The 18,989-nt window shown below is 45.0% G+C and overlaps 2 protein-coding genes across 4 annotated transcripts; one reads left to right on the top strand and one right to left on the bottom strand.

Annotated features, from left to right (window-relative positions):
* Positions 1-921: 921 nt before the first annotated feature.
* On the bottom strand, positions 922-7,685 carry LOC109451797 (histidine--tRNA ligase, mitochondrial). 2 transcript variants are annotated; one of them, XM_019740291.2, is made up of 14 exons: positions 7,579-7,651; positions 7,337-7,487; positions 6,035-6,109; positions 5,644-5,763; positions 5,424-5,519; positions 4,589-4,714; positions 4,373-4,480; positions 4,017-4,115; positions 3,611-3,704; positions 3,151-3,278; positions 2,815-3,057; positions 2,537-2,653; positions 2,163-2,309; positions 922-1,741 (listed from the first exon to the last, which is right to left on the bottom strand). In XM_019740291.2, the coding sequence occupies exons 2-14, from the start codon at positions 7,442-7,444 to the stop codon at positions 1,682-1,684; spliced, it is 1,521 nt and encodes a 506-aa protein (XP_019595850.2). In that variant the 5' UTR covers positions 7,445-7,487; positions 7,579-7,651; the 3' UTR covers positions 922-1,681. The 2 variants fall into 2 exon arrangements, with proteins under 2 accessions (XP_019595850.2, XP_019595849.2); XM_019740290.2 differs by having other exon boundaries at positions 7,337-7,685.
* A 14-nt stretch (positions 7,686-7,699) lies between these two features.
* On the top strand, positions 7,700-18,822 carry HARS1 (histidyl-tRNA synthetase 1). 2 transcript variants are annotated; one of them, XM_019740286.2, is made up of 13 exons: positions 7,700-7,870; positions 8,155-8,244; positions 11,249-11,368; positions 13,522-13,617; positions 14,259-14,384; positions 15,048-15,155; positions 15,307-15,405; positions 15,641-15,734; positions 15,939-16,066; positions 16,156-16,398; positions 17,626-17,742; positions 17,942-18,088; positions 18,403-18,822. In XM_019740286.2, the coding sequence occupies exons 1-13, from the start codon at positions 7,781-7,783 to the stop codon at positions 18,514-18,516; spliced, it is 1,572 nt and encodes a 523-aa protein (XP_019595845.1). In that variant the 5' UTR covers positions 7,700-7,780; the 3' UTR covers positions 18,517-18,822. The 2 variants fall into 2 exon arrangements, with proteins under 2 accessions (XP_019595845.1, XP_074169756.1); XM_074313655.1 differs by having other exon boundaries at positions 7,730-7,870; positions 11,191-11,368.
* The last annotated feature ends 167 nt before the right edge of the window (positions 18,823-18,989 follow it).

The raw sequence follows: 18,989 nt of genomic DNA, 5'->3' as shown, positions 1-18,989 counted from the left end.
GCGAAACCTCTCCCCGACGCCATCTTCACCGCGAAGTGAATGGGAAGCCGGAAAATGCCGTAAAAAGCGACCTAAAGCCGTAAAGCAAACTTGTCCTCCAATAAGCTTACAGTCTCGTGTTCTAAACGAGCTACAAACTAGAGGGCTTCTAAAACAGGACTGTCGGCCCCGCCTCCGCCCCAAGAAAATGGCGCATGCGCAAGGAGAGTATGAAGCAACACGGAAGTAAGGGAGCGCGCAAACTTTTTTTGCCCTGGCATTCAAAAGCTTCGCAGGGCAGGCAGTTCAACTCGTCTGTTTTACAAACGAGGAAACAGAATCAGAGCCCTAATAGTCTAATCAAATTTGAGTGCATTTCCAAGAGTTTCTAAACAGGTTTCTTTTTGAAGGCTGAAGCACTGTTATTAGAGGCTCCAGATGCCCCTCTTATCTGTATGCACTAAAGATAAGCTCCCCCACCACCACCAAACTGAAGTGTTTGTAAAAGCTGCGGCCTCCCCAAAGTACACATAGAGAGCTTTTTGCACTTTTGTTTCTTTATCTTGAAGCAATGATCTCATCCTATGGTTAATTCATTTATATCTTCAACTGAGGAACATTATAGTCCTTCAATCTATAGGGCACAATTTAATTAACATGCTTGGACTTGGGAAGGCCAGTTATCAGCAACACTCTAGGGTGAAGAACTGTCAGACGGCTCAGTATTGATTTAGCGACATGATTGTATCTCCAAGGTGGGGGGGTGGGGGGGTGGGGAGGGAGAGCACAAGGGGTAAAAAACTGTGGCTGCTCCCTTCACTGAAAACAGAAACATCACCCCAGGGAGGTTACTCTTAGCTCAAGGTTAGAATTCTCCAGCGAACATTCAGGAGTTTTTTATGGCCTACGCAAACCAACTCCTTGATAACAAATTACCCAAACTACCACATTAAATATTTTATTTATTTATCCAAACACTTCTAGAACAGCCACCTCCATGGCAGGACAGGGAATAGTCAGAGCAGTGATTCTGGCACAAGAAATGGTCTCCAAAATCTCAAAAGATCAGACCATCCGTCAGGTTACTTATTAAGTTCAACATTTGAGATTATTAAACAGACAGCCTCACCCTGCTATTGTTAACCACGGATGGGCTAGAGAGATGCCACATGAATATGGGTACTGCCATGCCCTTGGGATAGCACCTTTGTCCTCAAAAAAAGCAGAAAGCAGCCACTGTTCCTCCTTGCTGTTTTCCAAAAACCTGGACAGATCAACAGCAGGTTGTGGACAAATTCCCCAGGATCTGGTTCAGAAGCCACAGCACAGGGAAAGGCTAAGTATCTGACTTCTGATCCCAGTGGTTCAGAATCATTTCAGCCTGAGGTGTCTTTCCCAGAGCCTTGTTCACAGTAAACATCTCATCACCTCTTGGTAGTATTCAATGGCATTTCAAATCTGCCATCTGACTCCGCAATTAGAACATATCTCTTTCACATACTAGCCATCTGCACCCACGCAGAAGAGCTGCTCACAATAGCCCAGGAGTCCTCAGGGCCTTCTACAGTTCTGTACCCAGGAAGGATGGAGGAGGCAGAGGCACTTGTCACCCATCCTGGCCAGCAGTTATGAAGTCCATCAGGAAGTCAGCCGTAGATGAAACATTTTCTACAAAGAGCAGCCGATAGCAATCAGGCAAGGATCAAGACTCAGATAGTCGCTTCTGAATTTCAGCCACAAGATTTTCCCGTTTAATGGCCACCTGAAACGTAAGAGAACCCTCATGTGACAAACTAAGAGAGTGATACCAGCTCCTTAGCCACTGCATTTCCAAATTTATTTTACTCTGTATCTGCTCCCACTACTTATGCAACCAGTAGGGAATAGTATGGGCTTCAAGCTGACCTGGAGAATGTATGCCCTCAAGACTAAAGGGATTCAAATGCCCACTCTATGTCTATTTTGTTGACTAGTCTCAAAATATCCATTAAGATTTCATTTTTCCTTCTTCTGCCCACCTAGCCAATATCATTGGCTACAATGGTTGCCTAGGATGGGTCTTCATTCATCTCTATCGCTATTAACCCCGGAAATATTTCCTCAGCCAGAAACATATTTCTTAAAGAATCTAAAAAAGGATCTAGAAACACTCGGTCCCTTCTATTTCTGCCTGACGCACTCACCTCCTCCCTGCTGGCGACTGAACGAAGCTTGATGACCCCTTCCTTCAGTTCTTGCTCACCAATAATGACCACCAGTGGAATGCCCATGTTCTCACAGTAGTGCAGTTGGGTTAGTAGTTTAGGATTGTTCTTATATAGCAGCTCTGCCTGAAAAAGATGAAGGTAGAGTAGGGGTTTTAGAAGTGACCACACCACTCAAACCCCAGGAACAAGCATTTCCAAAGAAATAAGTAGCTAGCCCTCCTACCCTAAGAAGACAACTCTAGTGAAGACCGGAAAGATCTCGAATTCCACCCTAGGCCTAAAGTAAAATGGGCCTGATGCCTGAATTCCACATCTATACTTAGATGGCTTGGATATTAGCTCTACCATACCTTGATCCCAGCATCCCACAGCTCTGCAATTAGCTTCAACCGTTCTTGGAGAAAGTTCTTCTGTGGAGTGGCCACAAACACTTGGGTCTCTGTGGTCCGTACCTTTTCACCAAACGTCTAATAAAGAGAGAAAAGAAAGTAAAACTAATAAAAAATTCCTTTGCACCAGTAACTCCAAAAGGACATAAAGAATCATCAGAAAAATAGCTCCACTGCACCTCCAGAAATGTGATAGCTTTCAGGCCTCCAGCCCCACTGCACCCCTACCTAGGACCTACCTTCATCCTCTGCTCCACAATGGAGAAGATTCGCTCTACCCCAATGCTGAGCCCCACACATGGCACCTTGTGGCCCTTGGGGTCAAACATGCCCACTAGCCCATCATAGCGTCCACCAGCAGCTACGCTGCCCACATTCAAGGGCTCCTCCTCTGCCTGCGCTGGGGTCTGTAGCAGCACTGCTTCATAGATCACTCCTGTATAGTAGTCCAGGCCCCGAGCCAGGCTTAGGTCAAAGGAGATCTGTGGGGACAAGGCTATAGTAAGTCCCAGACAAGACTGAGGACCCTGAGAACCCCAGAGCTCAGCAAGAGGTCAACTCCCAGCTCAGCTTACCTTCTCAGCAATTCCAAATAAAGTCAGGTATTCGAAGAGCAGCTTCAGGTCCCCCAGACCCTCTAGGGCCTGTTTGTTCTGAGACAGTCTGGGATCTTGGAACATTTGCTCTACCAAGGACACCCCACCTGAGGAGACATATAGGGAGAAATAAGGTCTGTGCTATTTACCCAGATGTGTTTCATCCGGATTTATCTCTAATGTGCTCTAGCTAGTCCTCCTCCTTTTCTTAAAAAAAGAAAAAAGATCCTCATCTTTTATGACCAGACTCTCCTCCTCTGCCTCTACCTTTGCTATCTGAAGACATAAGGTAGTTACAATAAATAAAAGGGGAGTTAAATTCAGGCCGGGCTCTGGAACTTGGCACATCTACAGAAAGGAGCTGCTTCAGAGGTAGAAGTTACATACATATCACCCTCACTTTTGTTCTATAATATAGCTCTGAAACCCTGGTTCTTACCATGACATTGGACATAGTCCCCAATTTGATCAGCCACTTCAGGAGCCAGGCCTTTCTTTGCCACCATCTCATGTCTCACATCTTTCCAAGATATCTGCACAAACACCCAAACATTAGCCCAGCCCCAAGATCCTTCTTTCTCTATCTGGCAAAAGACATTTTACTTTTGATATATGTGTCACGAGTACCTAACACTATGCTCAGCAAAGTCAGAGAAAGCTTAGGCAATCAGCCATAATCCCCACTGCACAGCAAAACTCATGTCTTGCTTTAGAATGTCTTCTTACCTTCTTCCCATAAATAGCTCACTTCCAGCCAATATTTCCTTATTTTTCTCTAGGGGTATAGATTTGAGGGCAGGACAGACACTCTAATAGGGTCTACTGAAGCATGTCTTCTTGGTTACCTTGTCTAGTTTGTCTATCGAGGAGCAGATGGCATGGAACTTGCTTTCAGGAACACCACAGACAGCAAACATCCCATCCACAATCCGCCGGTCATTGACCTGTGAACTCAGTGGAAGTAACCCAGGTGCCTTGTCAATGCCCTTTCCCTCAAAACAATGGCAGTCCCTACTCTACTGACTCATAAAAAGGATAGAAAGGAAATGTCACAAGATGTCTATATAGCTATATATATAATGCAACAGCTGTACTAAGAGAGTCCTAGAGCTGCAGGCGTAAAGGCTGGGGTGACCTGTGTTTTGGGACAGCATCAGGCCAAATCCAGACTTCTCCCCTCAGTCCTCAGCCCTGGCCTCACCTTAATGAGAAAGTCCCCCAGCTGCAACCCACTTAGGATTTCACAGATGATCTTCAAACACTCTGCATCAGGGATCATAGGGTCAAACTGACCAGCAATGTCAAAATCCTATAGCAAAGAAAAGGCAGGAAAAAAAAGAATCTCCACTGAGCAGCCAGTTCCCAGGTTGTGGCCCCCAGAACTATCAAACCATGCTCCCTCCTTCAGGCCACTTACACACTGGCAGAACTCCCTGTAGCGGCCTTGGACTATGGTTGGGCTCTCCCGCCGCCACACCTTTCCAACATGGTAGCGTTTCATCTTCTTCAGTTTGTTCATGGCCAGATAACGAGCAAAAGGGACCTCACATAAACAGGTTAAGGAGGAAGGACACTGCATCTCAAGCTTAGGCCCAGTGTAAAGATATTAGGGAGGATTGGGCCTCTATCAGTTGGATCTCATCCAAGAGGATGAGAACAAGCACCTTCTCTGCCTTGTTTCCCACTATCCCCAAGGCCTAGCAGTACTTGGCATTCAATATATATTGAATATTGTCAAACGAAGGAATCCTACTTAACAAAACTACAAGTTCAGTAGCAAGCAGGGGATGCAGAAATAGAAATGACCCAAGAATTTTAAGTCTGGGCCATTCCCTCCCATTTGGATCCATTCTCAACCATCTCAAAATGGTTACAACCACGATTTGCCTACAACTTCTACGTCAATGTTTCTTAAAATGTAGATCAAGGACCACCTTCATCTTTAATTACCCAGGTTCCTGTTTGAAATGCAGACTTCTAAACCCCACTTCAGCTGTAGAATTAGGAATATCTGGGGCTGGAAGTCAGAAATCTGTGTTTCTGCAAGTTTTCCCAAGGGACTGTAATACACATTAAAGTTAAATGACAGTGCTCCAGGCCAGGCTCTGCTGGCAGAATTGCCCTCTAGGAGAAACTGGAATAAAGGCTGCTGCCACTAGACCTATGTGGTCCCAGAGTCGCTCTTGTCCCTTTTGTCAAACCCTTCTGGGTTTGGAAAGAGACAAGTTAGCCTCCAGCACTCAGAAGGATACAGTGAGGTCATAGCGCAGGGACAATAGCTCCCCACCCTGATCCTTCAGATCATAGATGAGCCCAGAGTCTTCTCCATACTTCTCAGTGAGCATTTCCTGCAGTCGTCAAACAGAAAGTGCCACAGTTCAAAGGAGGACTCCAGAACACAGGCTAGAAGCCCTTTGGGAAACTGAAGGCAGGTGAAAAATAAGGGATTCCATTACTTTTTTCTCCCCTTACCTTTAGCTCAAATGCTGGGGTATCTAAACCTTTTGCACCATGACGTTTAAAGCAGCTTACAACCATATCAAGAATTTTCTCCCTCACAACCATCTGCTGGGGACTAAAATCTCTGGTGCCCTAGAAACCAAAAGCAGCCATAGTGAAAACAAAGACAAAAAACAAGTTCACTTAAGACAAAGAGTTAAACTACATCTATAATCTAAGGTCTGGAGTTGAAGTCTCTTTGAGTTCAGATAACGATAAGCCCCAGTACCTCAAGAACAGTGAAGATTTTTCTTTCTTTTAAGTAGTCTAAAAGGACATTCAAAAGGGTCAGGAACAGACAATCAGAGCAGAGGGCAGTCCTTCAAGGCACTCTAATGGGACAGCGTGGGGCAAAGGGAATTACCTTTGGGGTCTTGATAATAAAATTTGATTTCTCTTGATGTGGTTTCCGTTGGGATGTTAACACTGCCTCTGCAACCTGGCAGAAGAAGGAATATGAGATGTAGCTCCTCTTAAGACTGGCCAGACCTGTGACATGTCTGGCCCCGTGCACCACCAACCTGCAAAAAGCTCTGGCCCTGAGCAACAGGAAGCTTGAACACTATTTTATCTATCCCAATCTCAGCCCCCCTCCAAAAACCCATGTTGTATCTAATACACACACACACACACACACACACACACACATTGCCCATGTTCATATTTATAATATATATGATATAATAAAACACACATGAGGTCAGGTCTATACCACACAAGCTTGTCTGAAAAAGTTTAAGCATCTGAGAATAATGAAGACAAACAACAACCCACCACTACCACCACCAATCATCTAGTGATAGGGATTAGTATGATCTTTTCCAGTTCTCAGTTCTCACTCAAAGAGCGAAAACAAAATTTTTAATAAGGTAGCAACGGTCATTTAGCTTGGAGACGGGGAAAAAGCAACTTGAAGGCAGAAGAGGACTAGCCCAAGAACAAAGAACATGCCTGGAATGAACAGGAATGGATTTGCTAATTGAACTTAAAAGAAAAAAACACTGAAAGGATGCTGTGACTGAAAATTAATAACAAAGATCTGAACCCTCTAGTTCACTGTAGCACAAAGCATGTGCTGGAAAGACAATAGGGTCTTTCCCAAGATAAAACAGAATCAGTGATGCTGTTTATTACCAGCAAGCTGAATACCCTTCCAGAAACATAGAGAATGTGGTACGGTAGTTCCATACTTTGGCAGATTTTCTCCTCCAAAGGATGGCAGTTCAGGTCCACAAACCCTCTCCTGCCATTCCAAAATCTCGTGTTGAGATAAACTCTAACGTGAACTTAGTCTACTTAGGTTCGTTAATCATCTCAGTGGGAATATTTATATATTTTGCTTGAGAAATTTTAATGTTTCTGGCCCCAACCGGTTCAAATAAGGGATTGTGGACCTATATTAAAATTCTCCCTTACTATGTATCCATAGATAAATCATTTAACCTTGCCGTCTCCTTTTCCTCAACTGTATAATTTTAGGTATAATCCCAATCTCTCAAGATTGCTATGAGGATTAAATGACAAAGCAGCTAAAACGTTTAGCTCAGATATGGTAGGCACCCAATAAAAACCGATTGTAATACTACTGGAGTACAAGCCGCGAGTCCATGCTTTCAGACCTGGAGATCCTGCCTCGACAAACCTGAGCTATCTCAGGCTGGCTCACCTGGCTATGAGAATGGACCATCCGGATGCAGACAGCGCGGGGCGACCGCCGGAGCTGGCCAAACAGCGCAGCCCAGGCCCTCCCGTGCAGGAGTGCGAGCTGTGGCATCTTGCGGCAGGAGGCCAAATTTCCGGGACAAAGGGCAAAGGACCTAGGAACCAGGCAGACTGGACCTCAGGAAGGGTGCAGAGCGCTGTATAGGAAAAGCCCGAAAACCATGCAAGAGGCGACCGCTTCTGCACCTTCCAGATTCCGTAACTTGGCTCTAGTCCTTTCAGTCTCCCTCTCATCTTGGGCACTTCCGATAGGAGCCGGAAGTTGTTCTACTCGACGGAGGCTCTCTAGGCTTGCGCGCCAGCAACTCGACTGCCGGAAGTCATCCGAGCTGAGGCTGTGGCCACCACCTCGGATCTAGACGTCAGGCCTCCTCAGTAAGCAGCCACTATGGCAGAGCGTGCGGCGTTGGAGGAGCTAGTGCGACTTCAGGGAGAGCGTGTACGGGGACTCAAACAGCAGAAGGCCAGCGCCGAGCAGGTGACCCAGGCGCCTGGGGAAGGGCCAACTCAAGGCGGGGAGGAGGTAGAGCTGGGGTGGTCTCCACAGAGGACAGGGATGTGGAGAAGAAGGGACCGGACTGGTAGGGAGAAGGACGGACGGACTGGGTGCTGAGGTGACCTGGGTAGGACCTGAGAGAAGCAAAGCTAGGCCTGGGGATAGAGATCTGCTCCAGATCCTGATGAAGGAGGGATACTGAATGAATGGCGGAGGAGGGAAGGGAGTAGCAGATGTGATAACCCAGCGACTACTTTCCTCCACAGATCGAGGAAGAGGTGGCAAAACTACTGAAACTGAAGGCACAGCTGGGCCCTGATGAAGGGAAACAGAAGTTTGTGCTCAAAACACCCAAGGTAAATGTCATTCCTTTAGAGAACCTCTGAGAGAGTCCCTGATTCCACTCACAAGGATATATATGCCTGCTTCCCTGAACCAGGTCATTGAGGAGGATCTGAAATGCTGCAGAGGAAACAGCAGTTGCTCTGGGCACTGGGCTGGATTGAACTCTACCTGAGTCATTCTGGGATGGCAAAGTGATGGCAGAAACTAGGCCAGCTGGATGTGTAGGGGAGTATGCCTGCTACGGCTACTCCTTCTTTTATTCAGTAATTACTTATCGAGTGCTTACTATGTGCCTAGCACTGTACAAACCAGTGAATGTAGCTTGATGAACAATATACCCTGCCCTCACAGAGCTTACATTCTACTGAAGGAAACAGACTTCATGCAAGTAATCCTGCACATGACTATATCATTACAAATTGTCATAAGTGATACAAAGACATAACAAGGATGGTCTGAGAAAAATAAGAACTGGGGAGTCTGAGAAAGTCTCGCTGAAGAAGTGATACACTAACCAACCTAACAGATGAGTGGAAGATAGCCAGGAGAAGAGTGTGAGGAAGATAGGTCCAGGTAGAGTATGGAAACCCTGAAGTAAGAAAGAACCCTGGTAGTTTCCAGGAACTAGAAAAAGACCTGTATGACTAGACCCAAATAGAGGAGAGGAGAGGAATGCAGTTGGAGATTCCTAGCTCAGCCTCTAAGATTTCAGTTCAGATGCTACTTCCTGTAAGTTCTATAAATGGAACTATTTACCCCTTCATCTGGGTTCCTTTGGCACTTCATATGTATTTCTATTATTGTATTTATTGCTGACTTTTAGTTATTTACATGGTTTATTTATGCTGAGAGGCTGACCCAGAGTTCCTGGAACTAAGTAGGTAGTCAATGACTGTATGTGAAATTGAACTCCAAAGAAGAGGGAAGATAATCTGTCTTCCTTGTATTGAGATTTCCCCTTTGAAGGCTAATTCTTTGGCCCCCTAAATTCATTGAGCTATTCTTTTCTACACACAACTCATTTCATAGATTAAGGAGACAGCGTAAAATCCCAAGGCAGTGATCATCAGTAGTTATTCAAACTATTAGGTGAAAAGATTAATGAGGAATTTATGATCAATTAGGCTCGCCTCACCTAAACGCAATGATTGGCCTTAACATAATAAAAATAGGACGACCAGACATTCACATTATGTTCCTCCTGATGTGCTGTAATAAATACACGGCACCATCTAGGTAATAAATACACAGCACCATCTATTTATTTGCACCATTCTTGCAAATAAAAATTGAACCAGAATCTAATCAGGTCTTCTTCCAGTTTACTGAAAATATGGGAGATGGAGGATTGTTAACCAAATCTAACATGTGAAAAATTCTTTAGGACAAATGACTCAATTTCCTCAACAAATAAATGACATTTTTTCAAAAAGGAAAGGAAACTGTTGAACTATTTAATGATAAACATGAAACATATCAACCAAACACAATGCATGGACTTCATTTAGAATCTGATTCAAACAAACCAACCATAAAAAGATATTGAGGCAATCGAGGAAAATTAAACACGGCTTGGGCGTTAGATAATAACAAAGGGTTGGTGTTAGTTTTGTTGCTTGTAATAAAGGTATTGTGTGTGTGTGTGTGTGTGTGTGTGTGTGTGTGTGTGTGTTTAATCTTTATGTGTTAGAAAATCATTCTGAAATATTTATGGATGAAATGATAAGATTGATTATTTGAGATTTGCTTTACTACAGAAAAAAAATGTTGGGGCTTAGATCAAGTAAGAATAGCAGATGCTGATGGTAGTTGAAGCTGAGTAATAGATACATGGTGGTCTTTTGTACTATTCTCTATAATGTATGTTTGAAAATTTCCATAATATAATGTTAAAATGAGATTATACTGGAGAGTTATTATCCACTTTAGTTTGAACACACACATTTAGTTGAAACACATTTCTTGATGTGTGATTCATGTTAATAACAGAAAACTCAGTATCATGGGGGCAGTACTCTTTCAAGTGTTCTTCATGGTCAAAATTATTTTCAAAATGTTATTTGCCTTGTTTTACTTCATTTGCACTGATTGTGCAAAAACACTGGTGATAGAACTGCTGGTGTCTTAGCACAAATCAAGACAGTGGCATTAAACTGTACTAATAGCCATTATGTTCTTTACTTTCATGCACTCACAGTAAAAAATAATCAGTTGCACTTAATGTCCTTGATAAGACAGTAAAAATTATTAACTTTATGGAATCTCGATCCTTGAGTGTACTTTTATTAATATTCTGTGATGAAATGGGAAGTACACATAAAGCACATCCACTACATTTCAAAATAGGAAAAATGCTTGTGCCATTGTGTGAGTTTTAAGATGATCTTTTCACAGAACACCTTTTTTATTTGAAAGATAAATTATTAAGGATTGGGGTATTTGGCAGACATTTTCACAAAAATGAATGAAGTGAGCCTTGTCACTGACCACCACAAGTAGTGATTTCACTTCTCAACATCCTGTAATTCATCTATAAAATGTATCTGCCCAGCTCATGTCACAGGGCTATCAGAAACAAATTAGAGGACAATTAGGATTCATTAGGATTTCTTTTTCTTAGTTATGTTGGAAAAGAATGTAAAATTTGGAGTTGAGCTAGTTAAGCCAGTTTGAGTTCGTTATGTGCCTGTCATTGGGTAGGTGTTTCCTATTAGGCAGGAAAATGTTACCCAAGAAGAGTTTTTAGGAAAACATCTCAGAGAATAGAGTTCTAAGAATTCTACAAAATAGAACCAAGCTGAAAAGGGAATGGAACCTAGAACGGTGATAGCAAATGGGTGTGGTGATTAATAGGGAATTGTTATACTTGTTTTACAACTCAGTAGCCTGTAGGAAAATCTAAGTTTGGGGCAACATTTGCATTTGTCATTGCTGAGGTCATGTTTTTATATTTCTAGACCTTATTTGTTGTTTTTAAAACCTATCCCTGCTTCTTTGGCTGATTTTGACTCCAAGGGCACAAGAGACTACAGTCCCCGGCAGATGGCAGTTCGGGAGAAGGTGTTTGATGTAATCATCAGCTGCTTCAAGCGCCATGGTGCAGAAGTAATTGATACACCTGTATTTGAACTAAAGGTGAGAGATGAGTGAGGAGAAATTGCTTGGTGGGAGAGTGGGTATGTGAACAGCAAGAGGATGAGAAGAGAATGAGGGCCCCAAGTTCTCTCTGCTATTGTGGACAAAGACCAGTCAGTATTTTTCTCCAGTGAGAAGGGGGACGGGACTGGCTTAGAGGGAGAGGCTCTGCTTTTTACTTACCTTTGTTGTAGCCAACAGCTTTCAAAAGAGCCCTTCTTAGGAGTGGAAGTTACAGCTTCTATCTATATTGAATTCCATGGCACCTACTTGAGATGTTTTCTAGATACAGGCAAACCATACATATAAAGTATAAATATGCAACCAGTCTCCTATTAATGGACCCTGAGATTGTTTCCAGTTCTTTGCTTTTAAAAAATAAAATGGGGTGCCCAGTTAGCTCAGTTGGTTAGAGCGTGGTGCTAATAACACCAAGGTTGCCAGTTCGATCCCCGCATGGACCACTGTGAGTTGTGCCCTCCTAAAAAAAAAAAAAAATCAGATCAGTTCTTAGAATGGACTGATACATTAAAAACAACAACAACAACAACAGATTGCATTACTCCCTGCTTAAACCCGTGACTCCCATTGCATTTATAATAAAATCCAAACCCTACCCAGGCTTATAAGGTCCTACACGATCTGGCCACTGCCCACTTTTCCCACTTCATCTCGTACTATTCTTCTCCTTGCCCACTGTGTTCCTCTGGTTTCATTCTATTCCTGGAACACACGAAATGTTTATCTCAGGGCCTTTGTTCTTGCTCTTCTCTCTTCCTGAATTCCCTTTTCCCCTGGCTCTTCGCATGACTTTAATTTCAGTTTAAAGATTACTGATTTTAATTTTAGATCTCAGCTGAAATGCCATTCCTCAAATAATCTTCTCCAGCTACCTTGTCTAAAGTAGCCCTTGTCTATCACATCAACCTGTTTTATTCCTTTAGAGCAGCAATGACTATCTGAACTTATCTGTTAATGGTTCCTTGCATTAGTGTATTGCTTGTTTCTTCTCACTAGTATAGAAGATCCGTGAGGTAAAGGACTGCCTTTGTCTTGTTCACTGATGTATATTCAGTGCTTGGAACAATGTCCGATACTGGTGGGCATGTATCTGCAGGCTAAATTCATAGAAATGGAATTGCTGGGCTGAAAGGTTGTACTCATGTATATCTTAACCAACTGTATTAGTTGCTAGGGTTGCCCTAACAAAGTACCATAGACTGGGTGGCTTAAACAACAGACATTTATTGTCTGGAGGCTAGAACTATGAGATAAGGTGTCAGCGGTCTAAGTTCCTTGTGAAGGCCATGAGGGAAGGATCTGTTGCGGGCCTCTCTCTATGGCTCGTAGATAGTGTCTCTTCCCTGGATCTTCACATCATCTTCCCTGTGTCCAAATTTCCTCTTTTTATAAGGATACTAATTTTATTGGTTTAGGACCCACCCTAATAACCTTATTTTAGCTTAATTATCTCTTTAAAGACCCTGTCTCCAAATACAGTCACATTCTGAGGTTACTGGGGAATAGGACTTCAATATATGAATTTTGAGGGGGACACAATTCAGCCCATAACACCAACCAATATATGAGTGTTTCTGATTCTACACACTGGGAATTTTCAGGCTTTTTAAATTTTACCAACTGGTAGGTAAAATAAGTTATCACCTTGTTGAAGACCTCACAGGGCAAAGGGACTGCTTTTGACATTGTTCAAATCATAGGCACCATAAAAGCATTTGTTTGTTGATCTAATAACCCACTCCTAGGAGTTTATCCTCAGAAAAAATATTCAAAAGAGTATGTACCCAAATATATTTATTAAAATGTTATGGAACATTTTAAACAGTTGGAATAACCTAAACATCTAAAGTGTAATCCTAGGAAGGAAATACAGAGCTACTTCTCACTGGAATATTATGCAGCTTTAAACTAATACTTCAGCTCTGTCACACAATGGAAATAGTGATGAGCGGAAAACAAAATTGATGTTTCCTTTTGATTACAACAGAATCAAATACATAAGCATTGGGATAGAAAACAGGAAATATAGACAAGTTGAAATCAGTCATGTTAGAATGGTGGGTTTTTGTTTTCCAACTTCCTATTAAATTGTTGTATTTATCACTGTGACCACGTGTCTATGTTTTCTCTAGGAAACACTGACTGGAAAGTATGGAGAAGACTCTAAGCTTATCTATGACCTGAAGGACCAGGGTGGGGAGCTGCTGTCCCTTCGCTATGACCTCACTGTATCTTTCTAAATCCGGGTTCTGGACACTTTGGATGGATCAGCCCTCACTGGGCTGGGGCTGTTCCTAGCCTCAGGTTTGGGGACACCAGGTATAGGTGGGATCAAAGACGACGCCTTTGGCAGTCAGGGGAATTATTTCTCTAAAAACCAGGAGTGGGACTTGAACTAAACAAAGCATAGCTTTAGAAGGTTTCTGACATCTGTGTGAGACCTCAGCTTTATGTCAGGGCCCAGTTCCAACTCTACCAACAATCCCCTGGTTCCAGAATGCCTCTCCCCTGCCCAGTCCAGTGGATAACATTCTTAACTGACCAACACCAAGCTATGTCAGAGAGTCCTCTGCTTAGAGATTCCCCATGGGGCCCTTTTTCTGCTCCCTGGCCAATCTGCCCAGCCCCCTGCCATGCTCGGTATAGCCCAGGGGAGACACTACCAAGGTGAAAAGAGCCTTGATCTTTTTTGAGAGTTCAGCTGCCCCTTGTCTTAACAAAGTTCATTTTTTCTAATGTTCAGAAATGCTGTTCTCATGGGCGGTGGTTTTACTGACACAGGGAGGGTCTAGACTCCAGTTTCTGTTGGTGATGAGAAGCAACTTCCAGACTGTAATAGGAGGGGCTCTCTCCTTAACTCTGTCATCAGGTTCCTTTTGCTCGGTATTTGGCAATGAATAAACTGACCAACATTAAACGCTACCACATAGCAAAAGTGTATCGGCGGGACAACCCAGCCATGACCCGCGGCCGCTATCGGGAATTCTACCAATGTGTGAGTATGTGAGGCAGGATGGATGGGTCACTTGGCCCGCCCTCAAGCCAGTAGAACCTACTGAGTGCCCCTGACGTCCTGAGCACCCTGGATGCCCCAGACCATGCTGACCCTTAGGTTTCTTTAGTATTTTCACATAGATTTCACAAAGGACGTGTGGGGAGGGGAGAACAGGGATTATTCTCCCATTTTATATGTGACTAAACTTGAAGCTCAGCAGGATGAAGAGATCATAGGGCGAAGAAAGGCAAAGTCGGGACCAGAACTCTTGGTCCAGTGCTCCTCTTATTAAATCACAATGATAGGATCACAGCAAAGGATGGGGAAATTGGATTTGAGGTATCAAATCCAGACTGGTAGGCAGAACTGCTGAATCGAGAAAAGGACTAAGGCTGTCTTGTCACCCCCACAGTGGCTTGAGGAAATAAGGAAAAGTAAATGAGTGAGATAATGAAGGAATAGCCCCGTAAGTAGATGGAAAGGAAACCAGGACTGGTAAGAGACATAAGAAATGCTGGGCTTTTCCTCTAGGCTGAATCAGAGAATGAAGAAGGTATGTGTGTGGGTACAAACTGGTCTTTACAGAGGGAGACCAGAGCTCCCAGTAGTCCCCCCTTAAGAATGTGAAATCCCTGACACCTATCCCTGCCCCTCTCCCTGCAGGATTTTGACATTGCTGGGCAATTTGACCCCATGATCCCTGATGCAGAGTGCCTGAAGATCATGTGTGAGATCCTGAGTTCACTGCAGATAGGCGACTTCCTGGTCAAGGTCAGAGCTGAACGGGGCTGGGAGGGCAAAGTAGGGCCTGACCTCTCACGGGAGAAGGTCCTTGTGCAGAAAGGCCAGTAGCCCAAGTGGCCAAGGCTATTGAGGGTCATGTAAAGAGATTGTGTCCTCACTATGCCTTGGGTCCCTACAGGTGAATGATCGGCGCATCCTAGATGGGCTGTTTGCCATCTGTGGGGTTCCAGATAGCAAGTTCCGCACCATCTGCTCCTCGGTGGACAAGCTGGACAAGGTAATAATCCAAACACCCCTTTCTTCCCCCAGACCCCACCCTGCCTTAAGAAATGGAAAACAAGATTAGGAGAGAGGGGCTTGCCTCCATGCCCACCAAGGGAAGGTTAGCCCCAGGATGTAGGTTAAAGGGTTGCTTCTGCTCAAGACTGCCCCCCTCCCTCCGAGGAGAGCTCACACTTGCTGTATGGTGGGGAAGGTGCCCAGGGGTCCGTGACTGATATGTGTCTGCCCAGGTATCCTGGGAGGAAGTAAAGAATGAGATGGTAGGAGAGAAGGGCCTCGCACCCGAGGTGGCCGACCGCATTGGGGACTACGTCCAGCAGCATGGTGAGGAACGCACTCTACCTCCACAGCGCCATCCCACTGTCCTCAAGCCTAAAGCTGAAACTCTTGTCTCTGTGTGTATATGTGTAGGGGAGGGGGAGAGAGAAAGAGAACACACACACACATACGTGCAATCCAAGCCAAAAAGGAGAGCCCCTACCTTTTCCTTCCTGACAGTCAGTCTGGCTCACAAATCTGTCTCCTTAGGTGGGGTATCCCTGGTGGAACAGCTGCTCCAGGATCCTAAACTATCCCAAAACAAGCAGGCCTTGGAGGGCCTGGGAGACCTGAAGCTGCTGTTTGAGTACCTGACCCTGTTTGGCATTGCTGACAAGGTGAGTCAGGATGGGGGTGGGAGCCCTAGCTGAAATCGGGGGCTTCGAACCTGATCCTCATGTGGTACTGACTGTTTTTGTCGCCACAGATCTCCTTCGACCTGAGCCTTGCTCGAGGGCTGGACTACTATACTGGGGTGATCTATGAGGCAGTGCTGCTACAGACCCCAGTCCGAGCAGGGGACGAGCCCCTGGGTGTGGGCAGTGTAGCTGCTGGAGGACGCTATGATGGGCTGGTGGGCATGTTCGACCCCAAAGGGCGCAAGGTGCCATGTGTGGGGCTCAGCATTGGCGTGGAACGGATCTTCTCCATCGTGGAGCAGAGGCTGGAGGTAAGTGGATAGAAGGCAGTCTGCGCAGGTGGTAACATCCAAGCTATCGTATCTTCTTTGATCTCCAAGGGGGCAAATGGTGCTGCTTTGGGCAAGGAGCATCTTTGCAGAAAAATGGAGAAAAGATGGTCGCTGTCCTTCACAGACTCCCACCCCATTCTAGTCAGCTTTTATGGATATTTGATCATTCTTTTTTCACAAAATCCCTTGCTCTGGGTCCCTACTTCCCTCAGAGCTGTTAAGAACTTAGGCTGGCATAGCTATTGACCTGGATTTTCCTCACAATACAGAATACTTAATATTTTACTACTCTGCCAGGCACTGTGCTTAGTGCTTTTCATGCGTTACCTAATAAAATTCTTTCAACAACCCTTTGAGAGTAGCTACTGTTGTCATTTAAATTTTTCAGATGAAGTTATAGGTTATTACCTAAACTAAGTCTTTTAAGTGGCAGAGTCAGAATTTGAATCCAGGCAGTAACTCCAAAGTCTTTCTCCCACCCAGATGGCTGTCTTGACTTTCTATCACCTAGAGTAACGCCAGGGAAGCCCCTCATGGCTGTAAGCGCTCCTTTGCTTCTGCTGCTCTTACCTGGCTGCTTGCATTTCATTCCCTGGGGAATGCTCTGGCAGAAACCTTCCCACTGCTCACTCCATCCCTTTCTCTAGAGTAGAATCCACCTGTTTCCCAATTGAAGTCACTGTTCCACTAAGCATCTTATGTTGTAAGAACTGTGAAAATAGTTTTCCAGAAAAAGACAAGGCAGCAACATCCTCCCTTCCCCCCATCCACACACACCCTGGGTTGTGTCCTCTGGCTAAAGTATAAGAGGCATAGTCTCTTGACTAGGCAAATGGTAAGTGGGAACTAGAACTGCCAGGGGTGATTGGATTGCCTGGTGGGCTCACAGTATCACTTCTGTGTGAATGTTCTTGTGGGCTTTTAAGGTACTAGATGGAGATGACCTAGAAGTAACTGTACATAAGCTACCTTTGCCCTTGCCCCTGGATTATTTATTCTGGCAAGTCACATGTACAAGCCAGTCAGTTCTTGTATCTTCTAAGAGCTACCTTATGCCCAGTTGCTAGATGAGAAGACTGGGCCCCTGCCCTGGTGGAGCTCGCTGAGTTGGGCCTGGCCTCAGAATCCTGACAAGGGCCTGCTCTGTTTGCTTCCTGAACGTGTTGTAAAGGGTAGCCCACTGACTCTTATCTGCACCTTCCCCAGGCTTTGGAAGAGAAAGTGCGGACCACAGAGACACAGGTGCTTGTGGCATCTGCGCAGAAGAAGCTGCTGGAAGAGAGACTGAAGCTCATCTCAGAGCTCTGGGATGCTGGGATCAAGGTACAGAAGGCAAGCCCCAGGGTGGCAGTAACCTTGGGAGTGCTAGGCACAGACTAAATAAAAGCTCACCCATAGTGACCCTGCTATTCTGTGATTTCTTGGGGGTGGAGCTAAGAGCAAGATGACAGCTTGGGCCCCCAGGAGGATGTCCCTGAGGATAGCAGAAGCCAGCCTTCATCTTCTGCCCGGGTCCCTGCAGGCAGAGCTGCTCTACAAGAAGAACCCAAAATTACTGAACCAGTTGCAGTACTGTGAGGAGGCAGGCATCCCACTGGTGGCCATCATTGGTGAGGAAGAGCTCAAGAATGGGGTCATCAAGCTTCGTTCAGTGGCCAGCAGGGAAGAGGTAAGCAGGCGGGTAAAAAGGCTGAGGGACAGGGAATGTATGCCATTTTGCTGGCCGATGCCTACTCAAAACCTGAGCAAAGTACCCACTTGTACTTTGGACTCAAAGGCTTAACCTGTTTCTGTGGTCATGGTATGGTAAGCTCTCCATCCCCACATATACCCTGTCTCTGGCTCCCCCAAGAAGCACTGTCTACCCTGGGGTGTTTGATTGGGTTCCTGCTCCCTGCTGAGCCATGCCTGATGACTAGAGGAAGGAGTGGGCCCTCAGGGAGCAGTGGAGTGAAAGATGCTCATACCACTTTCTTCCCTCAGGTGGATGTTCGAAGAGAAGACCTTGTGGAGGAAATCAAAAGGAGAACAAGCCAGCCCTTTGCATCTGCTGATTTGAGCAAACTGTCAAAGAACAGTGGGACTGGCACCATTTAAGGCTAAGACAAAACTGCATATGTACTTCAACAGCTTCACACACTTCTGTTTCCACCAGGAAGACCTGAAGAGTCATCAGAACAGAGACTTTTTATTTTTATTATGATTTTATTGGTAATCACAGGCAAAAATGGCCAGGTACCAGGCCATTTTCCATAGGAGGCCGTGGGGGCTCAGGCCAGTCTGGCTTGTGGGCTACAGGTTCCCTGCCTGACGTGGCCTCCTCTGCAGGTCCCTACAGCAGATCCAGGGACTGCTCGCCACAACCAGTTGCCAAAGGTCCAATAAAATGCCTCAACCACTGGAGCCTGCCTGTGTTGCTATTCCGTCAGAGCCTAAGCACTTTAGCAGTGGAAAATGGGGAGAAAGACTTACAGAATGCGCCATGGGCTTTTGTCCAAGATGAAGGGTGCCTCCGAGTTTCTTGCCAACACCGTCCATACTTGTCGGTTTACCAACCATTTCTTAAGAGC

Source organism: Rhinolophus sinicus, linkage group LG10 (genome assembly GCF_036562045.2).
Source record: "Rhinolophus sinicus isolate RSC01 linkage group LG10, ASM3656204v1, whole genome shotgun sequence".
Taxonomy (NCBI): domain Eukaryota; kingdom Metazoa; phylum Chordata; class Mammalia; order Chiroptera; family Rhinolophidae; genus Rhinolophus; species Rhinolophus sinicus.
The sequence above is the reverse complement of the archived record's forward strand: the minus strand, read 5'-3'. Positions and strand labels throughout refer to the sequence as shown.

Coding starts and splice junctions, on each gene's coding strand:
- LOC109451797 (XM_019740290.2), bottom strand. CDS start 7,444: ATGCCACAGCTCGCACTCCTGCACGGGAGGGCCTGGGCTGCGCTGTTT. Junction 3,705..4,016: donor CGATAGACAAACTAGACAAG/GTAACCAAGAAG, acceptor GTGTTTGTGCAG/ATATCTTGGAAAGATGTGAG. Junction 2,310..2,536: donor TGTGGGATGCTGGGATCAAG/GTATGGTAGAGC, acceptor CATCTTTTTCAG/GCAGAGCTGCTATATAAGAA.
- HARS1 (XM_019740286.2), top strand. CDS start 7,781: ATGGCAGAGCGTGCGGCGTTGGAGGAGCTAGTGCGACTTCAGGGAGAG. Junction 15,156..15,306: donor TAGGCGACTTCCTGGTCAAG/GTCAGAGCTGAA, acceptor GGGTCCCTACAG/GTGAATGATCGGCGCATCCT. Junction 16,067..16,155: donor TGTTTGGCATTGCTGACAAG/GTGAGTCAGGAT, acceptor TTGTCGCCACAG/ATCTCCTTCGACCTGAGCCT.